The 18,097-nt window shown below is 43.3% G+C and overlaps 1 protein-coding gene across 3 annotated transcripts in view; it reads left to right on the forward strand.

Annotated features, from left to right (window-relative positions):
• The window catches only part of cnot6l (CCR4-NOT transcription complex, subunit 6-like), a 15,578-nt gene extending 2,028 nt beyond the window's left edge, over window positions 1–13,550 (forward strand). For all 3 annotated transcript variants that reach the window (XM_071352133.1, XM_071352135.1, XM_071352134.1), the window contains 10 exons: window positions 3,625–3,811; window positions 4,066–4,151; window positions 4,328–4,417; window positions 4,800–4,868; window positions 6,731–6,888; window positions 7,641–7,795; window positions 8,355–8,506; window positions 9,179–9,406; window positions 9,785–9,987; window positions 12,666–13,550. In XM_071352133.1, the coding sequence (XP_071208234.1) occupies window positions 3,625–3,811; window positions 4,066–4,151; window positions 4,328–4,417; window positions 4,800–4,868; window positions 6,731–6,888; window positions 7,641–7,795; window positions 8,355–8,506; window positions 9,179–9,406; window positions 9,785–9,987; window positions 12,666–12,878 (1,541 nt within the window). In that variant the 3' untranslated portion in view covers window positions 12,879–13,550. The remainder of the gene's footprint in view (window positions 1–3,624; window positions 3,812–4,065; window positions 4,152–4,327; window positions 4,418–4,799; window positions 4,869–6,730; window positions 6,889–7,640; window positions 7,796–8,354; window positions 8,507–9,178; window positions 9,407–9,784; window positions 9,988–12,665) is intronic.
• The last annotated feature ends 4,547 nt before the right edge of the window (window positions 13,551–18,097 follow it).

Genomic DNA, 18,097 nt, shown 5'->3' on the forward strand with positions numbered 1-18,097 from the left:
AACAAGAAATAAAACTAAAAAAACTGAGAACTTGAGTGTGCATAACTATTTACCCCCCCCAAAGTCAATACTTTGTAGAGCCACCTTTTGCAGCAATTACAGCTGCAAGTCTCTTGGGGTATGTCTCAATAAGCTTGGCACATCTAGCCACTGGGATTTCTGCCCATTCTTCAAGGAATAACTGCTCCAGCTCCTTCAAGTTGGATGGATTCTGCTGGTGTACAGCAATCTTTAAGTCATACCACAGATTCTCAATTGGACTGAGGTCTGGGCTTTGACTAGGTCATTCCAAGACATGTAAATGTTTCCCCTTAAACCACTCGAGTGTTGCTTTAGCAGTATGCTTAGGGTCATTGTGCTGCTGGAAGGTGAACCTCCATCCCAGTCTCAAATCTCTGAAAGACTAAAACAAGAATTTCCTTGTATTTAGCGCCATCCATCATTCCTTCAATTCTGACCAGTTTCCCAGTCCCTGCCGATGGGAAAACATCCCCACGGGGCTGGTGTTCTCGGGTTGATGAGAGGTGTTGGGTTTGGCCAGACATAGCGTTTTCCTTGATGGCCAAAAAAGCAAAATTTTGGTCTCATCTGACCAGAGTACTTTCTTCCATATCTTTGGGGAGTCTCCCACATGCCTTTTGGCGAACTTCAAACGTGTTTGCTTATTTTGGTCTTTAAGCAATGGCTTTTTTTTCTTGCCACTCTTCCGTAAAACTCAGCTCTGTGGAGTGTACGGCTTAAAGTGGTCCTACGGACAGGTACTCCAATCTCCACTGTGGCGCTTTGCAGCTCCTTCAGGGTTATCTTTGGTCACTTTGTTGCCTCTAATTTAATGCCCTTCTTGCCTGGTCCGTGAGTTTTGGTGGGCGGCCCTCTCTTGCCAGGTTTGTCGTGGTGCCATATTCTTTCAATTTTTTAATAATGGATTTAATGGTGCTCTGTGGGATGTTCAATTTTTTTGATATTTTTTTAGAACCCAACCATGATCTGTACTTCTCCACAACTCTGTCCCTAACCTGTTTGGAGAGCTCCTTGGTCTTCATGGTACCGCTTGCTTGGTCGTGCCCCTTGCTTAGTGGTGTTGCAGACGCTGGGGCCTTTCAGAACAGGTGTATGTATATATACTGAGATCATGTGACAGATCATGTGACACTTGTACACAGGTTGCCCAGTCGCACAGGGTGTGGTTCAGACCTAGGACCCAGAGCTTAATGATGAGCTTTGAGGGTACTATGGTGTTGAAGGCTGAGCTATAGTCAATGAACAGCATTCTGACATAGGTATTCATCTTGTCCAGATGGGATAGGGCAGTGCGATGGTGATTGCATCGTTTGTGGATCTATTGGGATAGTAAGCAAATTGAAGTGGGTCTAGAGTATCAGGTAAGATAGAGGTGATATGATCCTTAACTAACATCTCAACGCACTTCATGAGGACAGAAGTGAGTTCCAGGGGGCGATAGACATTTAGTTAAGTTACCTTTGCTTTCTTGGGAACAGGAACAATGGTGGACATCTTGAAGCAAGTGGGTACAGCGGACTGGGATAGGGAGAGATTGAATATGTTCGTAAACACTCCAGCCAGCTGGTCTGCGCATGCTCTGAGGACGCGGCTAGGGATGCCGTCTGGGCCGGCAGCCTTGCAAGGGTTAACACGCTTAAATGTCTTAGTCACGTCGATCACGGAGAAGGAGAGCCCACAGTCCTTGGGAGCGGGCTGCGTCGGTGGCCCTATGTTATCCTCAAAGAGGGCAAAGAAGGTGTTTAGCTTGTTTGAAAGCAAGACATGGATGTCAGCGACGTGGCTAGTTTTCCCTCTGTGATTGCAGGTAGGCCCTGCCACATACATTTCTCGTGTCTGATCTGTTGAATTGCGACTCCACTTTGTCTCTGTACTGACTTTTTTCCTGTTTGATTGTCTTACGGAGGGAATAACCACACTGTTTGTATTCAATCATATTCCCAGTCACCTTGCCGTGTTTAAACGTGGTGGTTTGCGCTTTCAGTTTTGCACGACTCTGCCATCTATCCACAGTTTCTGGTTTGGGTAGGTTTTAATAGTCACCGTAGGAACAACATCCCCTATACACTCCCTGATGAACTCAGTCACCGTGTCCATGTAAGTGTCAATGTTATTCTCAGAGGCTACCCAGAATATACATTTGAAGTACATTTGAAATACATTTAAACTCAGTTTTTCACAATTCCTGACATTTAATCCTAGTAAAAATTCCCTGTCTTAGGTCAGTTAGGATCACCACTTTATTTTAAGAATGTGAAATGTCAGAATAATAGTAGAGAATTATTTATTTCAGCTTCTATTTCTTTCATCACATTCCCAGTGGGTCAGAAGTTTACACACTCAATTAGTATTTGGTAGCATTGCCTTTTTAAATTGTTTAACTTGGGTCAAAGGTTCCGGGTAGCCTTCCCTAAGCTTCCCACAATAAGTTGGGTGCATTTTGGCCCATTCCTCCTGACAGAGCTGGTGTAACTGAGTCAGGTTTGTAGGCCTCCTTGCTCGCACACGCTTTTTTCAGTTCTGCCAGTACATTTTCTATAGAATTGAGGTCAGGGCTTTGTGATGGCCACTCCAATACCTTGATGTCCTTTAGCCATTTTGCCACAACTTCTGAAGTATGCTTGGAGTCATTGTCCATTTGGGAAGACCCTTTTGCGACCAAGCTTTAACTTCCTGACTGATGTCTTGAGATGTTGCTTCAATATATCCACATAATTTTCCCTCTTCATGATGCCATCTATTTTGTGAAGTGCACCAGTCTCTCCTGCAGCAAAGCACCCCCACAACATGATGCTGCCACCCTGTGCTTCACGGTTGGGATGGTGTTCTTCAGCTTGCAAGCATCCCCCTTTCTCCTCCAAACATAACAATGGTCATTATGGCCAAACAGTTCCCTTCCCCAGATCTGTGCTTCGACACAACCCTGTCTCGGAGCTCTACAGACAATTCTTTCGATATCATGGCTTAGTTTTTGTGCTGACATGCACTGCCAACTGTGGGACCTTGTATAGACAGGTGTGTGCCTTTCCAAATCATGTCCAATCAATATAATTTACCACAGGTGGACACCATTCAAGTTGTAGACACATCCCATGGATGATCAATGCAAACATAATGCACCTGGGCTCAATTTCGAGTCTCATAGCAAAGGGTCTGAATACTTATGTAAATACGTTTTTTTGTTTTTAATAAATAAATAAAACCTGTTTTCGCTTTGTTATTGTGTGTACATTGATGAGGGGGGGGGGAAACTATTTAATCCATTTTAGATTAAAGCTGTAATATTGAAGGGGGTCTGAATGCTTTCCGAAGGCACTGTATATGAGGCAATTTAGCAATTAGAATTCGATATCTCTTTTGATAAATTAGGCATTGTTGCTCACTGTTGGCATGTAGTTAAATGAGCACCTATTTTTTCCAGTACAGCCTTTGTTAAAAAAGTACTCAAGTACTTGAAAAAAAATTATACGAGGACTCGAACAGTCAAAGATCTAATGCCCTACCCTACAGTGAAGAGTGCAATATTGGAAGCCTTATCTGTAGCATTTAGCGCTAACAAGTGGTACATCCATTTCACCCGTCTCTCCTCTGTCACCTCTCCAGGTCGGGTCAGAAGTCTGAGCAGTTCTCTGTGGACCCTCACCCACCTGACGGCTCTACACATCAACGACAACAACCTGAGTCGCATCCCGCCCGACATCGCCAAGCTGCCACACCTGGCCTACCTGAACCTGTCGTCCAACAAGCTCCGCAGCTTGCCCGCCGAACTCGGAAACATGGTGTCTCTCAGGTAAGAGCTTCTGTGTGGTTGTGTATTCTCGGAAGTGGTGCTGGCAACTCTAAAGGTTGTGGGTTCAGTTCCGGTTGGGATCACAAACACTTACTGAAAAATGTATGCCACTCACTGTACTGTAAGTTTCTGTTTTATAGAAGCATTTGCAAAGTGGCGTAAGACACCACCAGGATGGTGGAGGTTTTCCGCTTTCTACAGACTTTCTTTCTTCCCCGCTGTGTTCCCTATCACTCCCCCCCCCCCCCCCCTAGGGAGTTGCTTTTAAACAACAATCTTTTGCGAGTTCTACCTTACGAACTCGGGCGGCTGTTCCAGTTACAAACCCTGGGGCTAAAAGGTATGTCTTAGTTTGGTAAACGCTTTACTTTAAGGTTACCTTTATAGTCCTATAAAGGGTTTATAATGACTTAATTAGTTATTAATTAAACATTTATAGACACAAACAGTTAAGTGTGCAGGTAACCACAGTGTTAGATTATTATTATTATGAAGGCTTATTGTTTCTCTGTGCAGGTAACCCTTTGTCCCAAGACATCCTCAACCTGTACCAGGAATCAGACGGAACCAGAAAGCTCTTGAACTACATGCTTGACAATCTAGCAGGTAAATGGTTAAACTATACATGCTTGACAATCTAGCAGGTAAATGGTTAAACTATACATGCTTGACAATCTAGCAGGTTAATGGTTAAACTATACATGCTTGACAATCTAGCAGGTAAATGGTTAAACTATACATGCTTGACAATCTAGCAGGTTAATGGTTAAACTATACATGCTTGACAATCTAGTAGGTAAATGAGTCGACCGATTCACGTTACAACAAAACAAGATACATATTGAGTCTAAACCTGACTTGAGCACTTGAAATGTCATATTTTCTTCTCCTGAAACAAATATCATTAAAGGCCTGTTTCCCTTTTTAATTAATCAATGAGTTAATTAGTTAATTTATTTTATTTTATTATGGTCCTTTCTTTGTTTAGTGCACCCAGAACAGCTTCCCCAGAGACCTTGGATCACCTTGAAGGAGAGAGACCCAATGACCCCTACAGGTACTTAGGGATAACTCCCAGTGGTAGCTACAGGTACTGTAGTAACTTTATTAGTAGCAGCAGTGGAAGTATTATTATTATTATTATTAGTAGCCGCAGTAGAAGTAGTAGTATTAGAATTCTTATTATTAATAGTAGTATTATTTGTAGTAGGAGCAGTAATAGTATTATATTGATTATTATTATTAGTAGTAGTAGAAGTATTATTAGTAGTAGTACTAGTAGCAGCAGTAGTAGTCTTAATAGCACTACTACATATAGTACCAGTCAAAAGTTAGAACACACCAACTCATTCCAGTGTTTTTCTTTATGTTTTTTCTATTTTCTACGTCGTAGAATAATAGTGAAGACATCAAAACTATGAAATAACACATATGAAATCATGTAGTAACCAAAAAAAGTGTTAAACAAATCAAAATACATTTTATATTTGAGATTCTTCAAAGTAGCCACCCTTTGCCTTGATGACAGCTTTGCACACTCTTGGCATTCTCTTAACCAGCTTCATGAGGTAGTCACCTGAAATGCATTTCAATTAACAGGTGTGACTTGTTAAGTTTATTTGTGGAATTTCTTTCCTTAATGCGTTTGAGCCAATCAGTTGTGTTGTGACAAGGTAGGGGTGGTATACAGAAAATGGCCCTATCTGGTAAAATACCAAGTCCATATTATGGCAAGAACAGCACAAATAAGCAAAGATAAATGACTGCCCATCATTACTTTAAGACACGAAGGTCAGTCAATACGGAACATTTCAAGAACTTTGAACGTTTCTTCAAGTGCAGTCGCTAAAACCATCAAGTGCTATGATGAAACTGGCTCTCATGAGGACCGCCACAGGAAAAGAAGACCCAGAGTTACCTCTGCTGCAAAGGATAAGTTCATTAGAGTTACCAGCCTCAGAAATTGCAGCCCAAATAAATGCTTCAAAGAGTTCAAGTAACAGACATCTCAACATCAACTGTTCAGAGGAGACTGTGTGAATCAGGCCTTTATGGTTGAATTGCTGTAAAGGAACCACTTGCTTTGGCCAAGGAACACGGGCAGTGGACATTAGACCGGTGGAAATCTGTCCTTTGGTCTTATGAGTCCAAATTTGAGATTTGGTTCCAACCACCGTGTCTTTGTGAGACGCGGAGTAGGTGAACGGATTATCTCTGCATGTGTGGTTCCCACCGTGAAGCATGGAGGAGGAGGTGTGATGGTGTGGGGGTGCTTTGCTGGTGACACTGTCAGTGATTGATTTAGAATTCAAGGCACACTTTACCCGTATGGCTACCACAACATTCTGCAGCGATACGCCATCCCATCTGGTTTGCGCTTAGTGGGACTATCATTTGTTTTTCAACAGGACAATGACCCAACACACCTCCAGTCTGTGAAAGGGCTATTTGACCAAGGAGGAGAGTGATGGAGTGCTGCATCAGATGACCTGGCCTCCACAATCACCCGACCTCAACCCAAATTAGATGTTTTTTTGATGAGTTGGACCGCGGAGTGAAGGAAAAGCAGCCAACAAGTGCTCATCATATGTGGGAACTCCTTCAAGACTGTTGGAAAAGCATTTCAGGTGAAGCTAGTTGAGAGAATGATAACCAAAGCTGTCATCAAGGCAAAGGGTGGCTACTTTAAAGTGTCTAAAATGTAAAATATATTTTGATTTGTTTAAAACTTTTTTGGGTTACTACATGATTCCCATATGTGTTATTTCATAGTTTTGATGTCTTCACTATTATTCTACAATGTAGAAAATAGTAAAGATAAAGAAAATCCCTTGAAATAGTAGGTGTGTCCAACCTTTTGACTGGTAGTGTATGTCATTGAGTTGTTGATGGTGTATTCCCCCTGCCTCCCTCTCCCAGCCATGTTCACAGTGATGTGTTACAACGTGCTGTGTGACAAGTACGCCACCCGTCAGCTGTACGGCTACTGCCCCTCCTGGGCCCTCAACTGGGAGTACAGGAAGAAGGGCATCATGGAGGAAATCACACACTGTGACGCTGACATCATCAGTCTACAGGTAGGGTCTGACATCGTTAGTCTACAGGTAGGGTCTGACATCGTCAGTCTACAGGTAGGGTCTGACGTCGTCAGTCTACAGGTAGGGTCTGACGTCGTCAGTCTACAGGTAGGGTCTGACGTCGTCAGTCTACAGGTAGGGTCTGACGTCGTCAGTCTACAGGTAGGGTCTGACGTCTACAGGTAGGGTCTGACGTCGTCAGTCTACAGGTAGGGTCTGACGTCTACAGGTAGGGTCTGACGTCGTCAGTCTACAGGTAGGGTCTGACGTCGTCAGTCTACAGGTAGGGTCTGACGTCTACAGGTAGGGTCTGACGTCTACAGGTAGGGTCTGACGTCTACAGGTAGGGTCTGACGTCGTCAGTCTACAGGTAGGGTCTGACGTCGTCAGTCTACAGGTAGGGTCTGACGTCGTCAGTCTACAGGTAGGGTCTGACGTCTACAGGTAGGGTCTGACGTCTACAGGTAGGGTCTGACGTCGTCAGTCTACAGGTAGGATCTGACGTCGTCAGTCTACAGGTAGGGTCTGATAACATCAGTGTGTGATGACATGTTTGTGGACCCCAGGAAGAGTATCTGATTATACCAGTTAATCGGTATACAATAAAACCAGCAAGCCTCCACACATCAAGAGGTCGTTTTAGCCAGTGTGTTGGATGTGTTCAGCAGAACCCATTCAGGCCCAGGCCTTTTAAAGTAAACATCCACTAAAACTATTCTAACATGACGGTCGTCTTGTTCGTGTGTCCTCAGGAGGTGGAGACGGAGCAGTACTACGCCCTCTTCCTGGAGACTCTAAAAGACCATGGGTACGACGGGTACTTCTGCCCAAAGTCTCGTGCCAAACTGGTCTCGGAACAGGAGAGGAAGCACGTGGACGGATGTGCTGTGTTCTTCAAGACTGAGAAGTGAGTCAATTTAATCAATTACATTTATTTTATAAAGCCCATTTTACGTTAGCAGTGCTTTACAGCAAAGTGCTTTACAGATACCCAGCCTAAAAGTGAATAATTCCTAATAATTTACCTGTGCTTGATTGAACTTGCCTCTTGCAATGGGAACCTATAAAAAAAAGTGCAAACCCCGCCCACAATTCACTCCAGGCAAGGTAAATCAATTCACTCCAGGCAAGGTAAATCAATTCACTCCAGGCAAGGTAAATCAATTCACTCCAGGCAAGGTAAATCAATTCACTCCAGGCAAGGTAAATCAATTCACTTCAGGCAAGGTAAATCAATTCACTCCAGGCAAGGTAAATCAATTCACTCCAGGCAAGGTAAATCAATTCACTTCAGGCAAGGTAAATCAATTCACTTCAGGCAAGGTAAATCAATTCACTTCAGGCAAGGTAAATCAATTCACTTCAGGCAAGGTAAATCAATTCACTCCAGGCGGGCTTAAATCAAATGCTCAAAGTATTTAAAATAATTTAAATAGTATTTGAACCCATGTCTGGTTATGTTTCAGATTTACTCTGGTGCAGAAACACACGGTGGAATTCAACCAGGTTGCCATGGCAAACTCTGAGGGTTCAGAGGTCATGTTGAACAGGGTCATGACCAAGGACAACATCGGGGTCGCTGTCCTGCTGGAGGTCAACAAGGACATGTTCTCTGGTGGTGAGGAACCTGTTAATCAGTCAGTCATCAATCAGTCAATCAATCAAAAATATAATAACCTTTTAGAGTAAGAGCTGTTTGAAAAGACTGGCTGAAATTCCCTCCTGTTTTGGTGGGATGGAGTTTTGGCCTGACTGGTGACATCACCAGGTGGTCAATTAGTTCATAGACCAATAAGAAAGAGAGTTTCCAAACCTCTGTGCGAATAAAAGCTAGTTTTCACCTCCACAATCAGACCACTTCCAGACAGTCCGAGCAAAATTCTTGCTTGATAAATTTGCTCTTAACAGCATCTGCTAAATGATGAAAATCTAAAATGAAACTTCAACGGTATTCTCTCCCTGTCCTAGAGATCACCCATCATTTGTTTTTCCCTTAGATGTGTGTATGGTTTTTTACCAGTACCTAACTCTACCAGTAGATGGCAGTCTCTGCTCCTCCAAAGTCCTAAATGTTTACATGATACATCTTTTTAGTTTGATTTAGTTTGGCCTGGTACAATGCAAACAAGTCCACTACTTTTAACTTTCAAGGTCACCTGAAAATACCGTTAAATACTTGAAAAGTTCTTGATATAACCTATTTGATCATGGTGTGGTTAACTAACTCTTACCACTGTTCTGTGGACTGAAAGGAAAATGGACAATAAAGTATTTGTCTTCTGTTTGTCAGGCATGAAGCCTCTGCAGGCGACACAGTTCCTTCTGGTGGCTAACGCCCACATGCACTGGGACCCGGAGTTCTGTGACGTCAAGCTGATCCAGACCATGATGTTCCTGTCTGAGCTGAAGAGCATCACAGAGAGGGCTCTGAGCTCCGTGGCAACAGGCTCCCCGACCTCCGACCCCGCCTCCATCCCTATCGTCCTCTGTGCTGACCTCAACTCCCTGCCAGACTCTGGTAAGGATCTGACCTTTGACCTGGCTCAGAACTAACCCTTTTCACTGAAGCAAATCTGTGTTCCAGATTATCTGTTATTCAGGTACGCCAATAAACTAGAAAACAGAGGTTAACTGTTTCAATGCCCCTTCGTTCCCCATACAGTATTAACTGTTTCAATGACCCTTCGTTCCCCATCCAGTATTAGCTGTTTCCATGTCCCCCCTCCCAATAGGTGTAGTGGAGTACCTGAGTAATGGTGGTATACTGTTTTAATGTCCCCCCTACCTACACCATATTAACTGTTTTAATGTCCCCCCTACCTACACCATATTAACTGTTTTAATGTCCCCCCTACCTACACCATATTAACTGTTTTAATGTCCCCCCTCCCACCAGGTGTAGTGGAGTACCTGAGTAACGGCGGCGTAGCAGAGAACCATAAGGACTTCAGAGAGCTACGCTACAACGAAGCGCTCAGCAACTTCAGCTGCCAGGGGAAGAACGGCCCTTCTGACGGCAGCATCACACACAGCTTCCAGCTGAAGAGCGCCTACCAGGGCAGCCTCATGTCTTACACCAACTATACGTATGACTTTAAGGTAGGTTACACCTGTTAGGTACTAAATGAACCGTGTAAAACCGATTGGACTACTAGGAAAAGCTTCCAACAAACTTTATTCACCCAATGGGTCAAACAGGTGAACAGACAAAGACATATTCCCATCAGCACAAGTGTGTATACAGTCGGATGTTTACGTACACTTAGGTTGGAGTCATTAAAACTCGTTTTTCAACCACTCCACAAATTTCTTGTTAACAAACTATAGTTTTGGCAAATCGGTTAGGACATCTACTTTGTGCATGACACAAGTCATTTTCGCAACAATTGTTTACTAACAGATTATTTCACTTATAATTCACTGTATCACAATTCCAGTGAGTCAGACGTTTACATACACTAAGTTGACTTTGCCTTTAAACAGCTTGGAAAATTCCAGAAAATGATGTCATGGCTTTAGAATATTCTGATAGGTTAATTGACATAATATGAGTCATTTGGAGGTGTACCTGTGGATGTATTTCAAGGCCTCAGTGCCTCTTTGCCTGACATCATGGGAAAATCAAAAGAAATCTGACAAGACCTCAGAAAAAAAATTGTTCTGGTTCATCCTTGGGAGAGATTTCCAAATGCCTGAAGGTACCACATTCATCTGTTCAAACAATATTACGCAAGTATAAACACCATGGGACCACGCAGCCTTCATACCGCTCAGGAAGGAGACGCGTTCTGTCTCCAAGAGATGAACGTACTTTGGTGTGAAAAGTGCAAATCAATCCCAGAACAACAGCAAAGGACCTTGTGAAGATGCAGGAGGAAACAGGTACGAAAGTATCTATATCCACAGTAAACGAGTCCTATATCAACATAACCTGAAAGGTCGCTCAGCATGGAAGAAGCCACTGCTCCAAAACCGCCATAAAAAAGCCAGACTATGGTTTGCAACAGCACATGGGGACAAAGATCGTACTTTTTGGAGAAATATCCTCTAGTCTGATGAAACAAAAATAGAACTATTTGGTCAAAATGACCATCGTTATGTTAGGAGGAAAGAGGGGGAGGCCTGCAAGAACACCATCCCAACCGTGAAGCACGGGGGTGGCAACATCATGTTGTGGGGGTGCTTTGCTGCAGGAGGGACTGGTGCACTTCACAAAATAGATGGCATCATGAGGATGGAAAATTTATGTGGATATATTGAAGAAACATCTCAAGACTTCAGTCAAGAAGTTAAAGCCTGGTCGCAAATGGGTCTTCCAAATGGACAATGACCCCAAGCATACTTCCAAAGTTGTGGCAAAATGGCTTAAGGACAACAAAGTCAAGGTATTGGAGTGGCCATCACAAAGTACTGACCTCAATCCTATAGAAAATTTGTGGGCAGAACTGAAAAAGTGTGTGCGAGCAAGGAGGCCTACAAACCTGACTCAGTTACAGCAGCTCTGTCAGGAGGAATGGGCCAAAATTCACCCAACTTATTGTGGGAAGCTTGTGGAAGGCTACCCGAAGCGTTTGACCCAAGTTAAACAATTTAAAGGCAATGCTACCAAATACTAATTGAGTGTAATGTAAACTTCTGACCCACTGGGAATGTGATGAAAGAAATAAAAGCTGAAATAAATCATTCCCTCTACTATTATTCTGACACTTCACATGATTGTGGTCCCGTGTGGCTCAGTTGGTAGAGCATGGCGCTTGCAACGCCAGGGTTGTGGGTTCATTCCCCACGGGGGGACCAGGATGAATATGTATGAACTTTCCAATTTGTAAGTCGCTCTGGATAAGAGCGTCTGCTAAATGACTTAAATGTAATGTAAATGATTAAATAAAGTGGTGATCCTAACTGACCTAAGACAGGGAATTTTTACTAGGATTAAATGTCAGGAATTGTGAAAAACTCAAGTTTAAATGTACTTGGCTAAGGTGTATGTAAACTTCCAACTTCAACTGTATATACCCCACTTTAGGTGAAGTCTTCTTTTCTCTAAACATGACGTCTTTATTGCTAGGCAGGATGTTTAGTGACGTGAGTAATAAGTTGTTCCTTCTGCCTTACTCTGACCTGACCTCAGCCCCCATTTCCTCTCTAATTCACAGCTATCCACACTCATCAGTGACCACAACCATGTGATTTACCTTTCCCTTACGCAGTAACATTCCCACGCCCCCATATCCAACCTAAATTGACCCCCACCATATACATTCCTCCTACAGATAACCATTCACTTCTGCTCTAGCAAGTATTTCAAATTACAACCCAACAACTGAAGCCAGACTGTGTCCCTTCTCCTTTCCATAGGATACCTGATGTCTAACAATGACATGTTCTGACAGTGTAAATGTCCTACATTCCCCTCTCTCCCTCAGTACCATGAGGATATTTCATAGTTCAAGTTTAGAATTCAGAACCCATCACACCTTAATACACCAACTATATACCTATGACTTCAAGGTAGGTTACACCTTAATACACCAGCAACACATATGACTTCAAGGTTAAACTGGGCTGCTCTGGAGTAGGATCTGTCTTCAGTTGAGTGCTCAAAGTTGGTCATGTTTGGGCCCAGTTAGACAAGCCTAGGAACCCCTTAACCAGCAGTGAGGCTGTGTGTTTCATATTTTTTACGTGTAACAATAGTAAAGACAATCTCTCTTTCATTCTCTCTGTTTCCCCCTCTCACCTTCTCCCCCTCTTCCCCTCTCTCTCTCCTTCCGCAGGGCGTGATCGACTACATCTTCTTCTCCAAGACTCACATGTCTGTAGCCGGCTTGCTCGGTCCCCTGGAGTCTCAGTGGTTAACGGACAACAACATCACCGGCTGTCCCCACCCCCACATCCCCTCTGACCACTTCTCTCTGCTCGCCCAGCTGGAGCTCCACCCACCCGTCGTCACCTCCCTCAACGGCCTGCACCTGCCCGTCCACAGGTAGTGGGGCCCCAACATCTCACCCGTGACCCTTGACCTTTGAACCCCTAATGCCCCGCCCCATCTCTGCCGAACAAACAAACCCAGACAGGCCATCCCCCAAAGGAGTATTCACCCCTTCTGCTCCTCTTTTAACCTCCATTTTGCACACTGATTGGATTTCTGTTTGTTTTGTTTGTTGTCTTTCTTTGTCCACATGAACGGCTTGATACCAAATTAGGGTTGGGATTTGTGTTTTGTGTTGTTTTCTGGTCACATCACATACCGCTGCTCTTCTCCTTGGAAACTCCCCAAAGTGCGTCCGAAATAGCACCCTATTCCCTATATAGTGCACTACTTTTGACCAGATCCCTATGTGGGTCTTGGTCTAAAGTAGTGCACGATATGGAGAATAGGGTTCCAATTGGGAGGGAGCCCCAAGTTCAGGTCATCCTGATCTGATGTCAGTGTTTTTTGCCTTAAACCTGGTTTGGATGGGGGGCGTCTTTTTGTCACATAACCTTCTACAGTAACAATGACAGCCGACATCTGAATTCTCTCCGTTCGATTTTGAGGTACCCAATCCTCAAGACAACTACTTTAACATATTTTACAAATATGACATTCAAAGTTCTACTGAATTGTATTTTATGATCATGTTAAGTCCTATCATTTCAACATAAATGTTACCCCAAAACGTTTTGTTCTTCTCCTAAATCACAAAGGATGGGGTGTGGGACTTTTCAGTTTCGCTCTATTCAGAGTAAAGTATGGTAAGAGGACAGATGTGGGTTTTATCACTTTATCACGTCAGTATATCAGTCGAAGATAAAATGTAGATTTCAATATGGAAATCAAAATGTGAAATGGCATCTTCATGTGGCTTCTATGGAAACCTATAGGAACAATCGTTGGAACAGGATCCCAGCCCTACTAACTCAAACCCAGCATCCGTGTCAACGTACGTTGCTTTCACCTCACGTTGCCATTTATGTTGACACTACACACTGATTTTCCCCTCGCCCGTTTGAGTTGCTTGCGAGTGGTGTGTTCCCCTGACCCAAACCAAAATTAACTTATGGATTGCAGTCATTTTAGATGTGTCTTTGACCAACATATCTTGTTAATCATTATGATTTGGTCTTTTAGCTTTTAAACTGCAGTGCATTTAACACCTTTAAAGTCATAAGTCTTAAGCTCAACTTCCCCGAGGCTCAATAGCCAAGAGTCCTCATCAATCCATCAATGTTTGATTGATAGATTAATCGAAGAATTCTCCCAAAACCATGTGTTGCATTATCTATGTGTTAAGAGGCATGAGAAAGGATTGGTGTGTTTCCAAGCCAGATGTCATTATAAGGAAGTGGTCATGTCATTGATCAATGCTGAGCTGAATCTATTTCTAATCGAAAGGCTCGCAACAACCGCAGTGGTTTTTAGCTCAATTCTATATAGCAATAGCTTCTAAACCATTGGACATGTTTGTGTTAGGTAAAAATAATAGTTTACGTCTCAAGTGACACCCTATTCCCAATATAGTGCACTACTTTTGACCAGAGCCCTATTCCCTATATAGTGCACTACTATAGACCAGAGCCCTATTCCCTATATAGTGCACTACTTTAGACCAGAGCCCTATTCCCTACATAGTGCACTGCTGTTGACCTGGGCCAAATGTTTCTGGTCAACAGTAGTGCATCATGTCTGTGATTACATAGGCAGCTCAACTCTGATCTTTTTTTTCCACTATTTGGTCTTTTGACCAATCACATCAGATATTTTCACATTACATATTTTTTTTTTTTAGACCTGGTCTGATTTTTGTCAAAAAATACCAATTAGTGCAAAAATAATATCAGAATTGGGCTGCCTGTGTAAACACAGCCTGAGTGTAGGGTATGGGGAGCCGTTTGGGACATAAGCCAAACTCAATCTGATGGCTACTTACTGCGGTGTAACCCAGGGATGTACTACGCATTCATAAATACCTCTTCTGTTCATGACCAAGACTCTAGAGTAGCGTCCTCCGCGTTCGAGCGAAACCAAATCCCTAGGTCCGTAACAATGACTTGGATAGTGTATGTTACACATACACACTAATGTTCAGTACAGGCTATAGGCTATATAGCTGACACAGGTTTGTCTGACAGAGTTTGGGGGTAGCACCCTGCAATAGGTTATTACTGAGTAATTCCCATGTCATTTCTTAAGAAGTACCTGGTAATATCTATAACTATCTACAGTGATACAGAGTTGAGGGGTTGTGAAAGTGATCAAACCTAGCGTTTCTTCCCAGAGGTATTTGAATGAAAGAAGCCATATATTTATGGGGATTTAAAAGTTGAAATATGTTGATAAAACCCGCAAGTTTTGAGAAAGTTTTCCCAGAAATTCTTGTTAGAACATTCCCTGAATCAAAGAGGGGAATAAGCTGGAAATCCAGGAATCCTTCAACCAGAATTTCTGGAAAAACTGTGGATTTTGGAAAAGTTAGCAGAATTTTTGCAACTCAAATGGGGATACAACAATACCATGACAACACTGTACTGTGTGTGCAGGTTGAAGCTGCGTTGAGTTGACATAACATAACGTTATAACATGCCTTGGCAACACTGTACTGTGTGTACAGGTTGAAGCTGCGTTGAGTCGACATAACATAACGTTATAACATGCCATGACAACATTGGCTTTGCTTTATTTGCACATGATTATCTAACATGCTATGCCTCCAATTTCAATGACTTCTGTAAAACCAGCCTGCCTGAGAGAGTGAGAACGGGGGGGCATTTCTGGGCCCATACTCCACTCCCCCAGATCTTCATTTAGTGGGGTACGACTATTTTTATGGCAGTTGTATATTCAACCATATATTATCGTCTTTGGTGACTGTCTGATCACCATAACTGCGTTACATCCGTTGGGGGTAATGTACAATTTTCGTAGCCTGGTCTCCGATACACTATATATACAAAAGTATGTGGAACCCTTGAAATTCGCGGATTCGGCTGTTTCAGCCACACTGTTGCTGACAGGTATATAAATTCGAGCACACAGCCATGCAATCTCCATAGACAAACATTGGCAGTAGAATGGCCTTACTGAAGAGCTCAGTGACTTTCAACGTGGCACCGTCATAGGATGCCACCTTTCCAACAAGTCAGTTAGTCAAATGTCTGCCTTGTCAGAGCTGCCCCAGTCAACTGTAAGTGCTGTTATGTGAAGTGGAAACGTCTAGGAACAACAACGGCTCAGCCGTGAAGTGATAGGCCACACAAGCTCACAGAACGTGACCGCCGAGTGCTGAAGCGCGGACTCTGGAGCAGTGGAAAAGCGTTCTCTAGAGTGATGAATCACGCTACACCATCTGGCATTCCGACAGACGAATCTGGGTTTGCCTGATGCCAGGAGTACACTACCTTCCCTAATGCATAGGGCCAACTGTAAAGTTTGGTGGAGGAGGAATAATGGTATTGGGCTGTTTCATGGTTCAGGCCCCTTAGTTACAGTGAATCGAAATCTTAACGCTACAGCATACAATGACATTCTAGACCATTCTGTGCATCCAACTTTGTGGCAACAGTCTGGGAAAGGCCCTTTGCTGTTTTCAGCATGACAATGCCCCCGCGCACAAAGCTAGATCCATACAGAAATGATTTGTTGTGATCGGTGTGGAAGAACTTGACTGGCCTTCACAGAGCCCAGACCTCAACCCCAATGAACAGCTTTGGGATGATTTGGAACGCCGACTGCGAGCCAGGCCTAATCGCCCAACATCAGTGCCCGACCTCACTAATGCTCTTGTGGCTGAATGGAAGCAAGTCCCAGCAGCAATGTTCCAACATGTAGAGGAAAGCCTTCCCATACAAGTGGAGGCTGTTACGGCAGCAAAGCGGGGACCAACTCCATATTAATACCCATGATTTTTGTATTGAGATATTGGACCAGCGGTGTCCACATACTTTTGGTCATGTAGTGGATGTTTGTTCTGTCTTGCCAACTCTTATGGTCATTTGTTTTTTGCGACAAAGCAAACAGATCTGGGGCCAGGCTACAATTTTCTTACTAGAAGGGTTATTTAGATTTTGACACAAGTCCAAAGTTTGTCAATCTGATCTGTATGCCCAGTCAGTGTGCCACAGCTCAACACAGAACAGACAGCACTATATCTGTATGCCCAGTCAGTGTGCCACAGCTCAACACAGAACAGACAACAGTATATCTGTATGCCCAGTCAGTGTGCCACAGCTCAACACAGAACAGACAGCACTATATCTGTATGCCCAGTCAGTGTGCCACAGCTCAACACAGAACAGACAGCAGTATATTATGAACCAATGCTTCAATTCGAAGCTTGTTTTTAAACTATGAGCATTTTTTGTCTGTGATCTAAATGCAGTCTATAAATTGGTACTTTGTGTGTGAACAGTAATTACAAGCTTTTGAAAAGATATTGTCGTTAATGGGTTTTATTAAGACTGAAATGTTTTATGTGGAATCAATCTAAATGATCAAAATGATGGTCGACTCTTTCTAAATCCTAATTTTTTTGTCCCTTTTTCAGCTGATGATCTCCTAGTCTTCCCTAGGACTTTTTGTTGTTGAACAAGGACTCCCACTCCCAAACACCGTAATCATTTCCCCAAACTTCAGCTGTATTCCCCCCCCCCCCCCCCCCTCTCCAGCACCCTTCCCCATGCACCCCTCCACATATCTAATTTAATATCACAGCCTTTTTTTTCTCTCTCATGAACACATCCACTCGTACTTTACATTTGTATCAAAGTTAGTTTTGTAGAGCACACCTCCATTTTCTTACTACAACAAAAACAACGTGCCTCGTTTGTACAGTATACAATCTCTCCAACAGCAGCACTGCCTAGGAAAATATGTTTGCGTTTACACAGGCAGACCAAATCTGATCTTTTGCCACTAACTTTTGACCAATCAGATCAGATTTTTTTTGCCATTTAATTGGTCAAAAGATCAGAATGGGCTGCCTGTTTTTAAACCCAGTCTGAGTAGCTCAGACTAGCCATGCGCCAACATCTATCCATCCATTCCTTCATCCTTCCCATCATCCATCCCTCTCCCTCCATCATCCACCTCCATCATCCCTCCATCCATCTCCATCATCACTCCATCCATCTCCATTATCACTCCATCCATCTCCATCATCACTCCATCCATCCCATCATCACCCCATCCATCTCTCCATCATCCCTCCATCCATCTCTCCATCATCCC

This window comes from Salvelinus alpinus, chromosome 19, assembly GCF_045679555.1.
Source record: "Salvelinus alpinus chromosome 19, SLU_Salpinus.1, whole genome shotgun sequence".
Taxonomy (NCBI): Eukaryota; Metazoa; Chordata; class Actinopteri; order Salmoniformes; family Salmonidae; genus Salvelinus; species Salvelinus alpinus.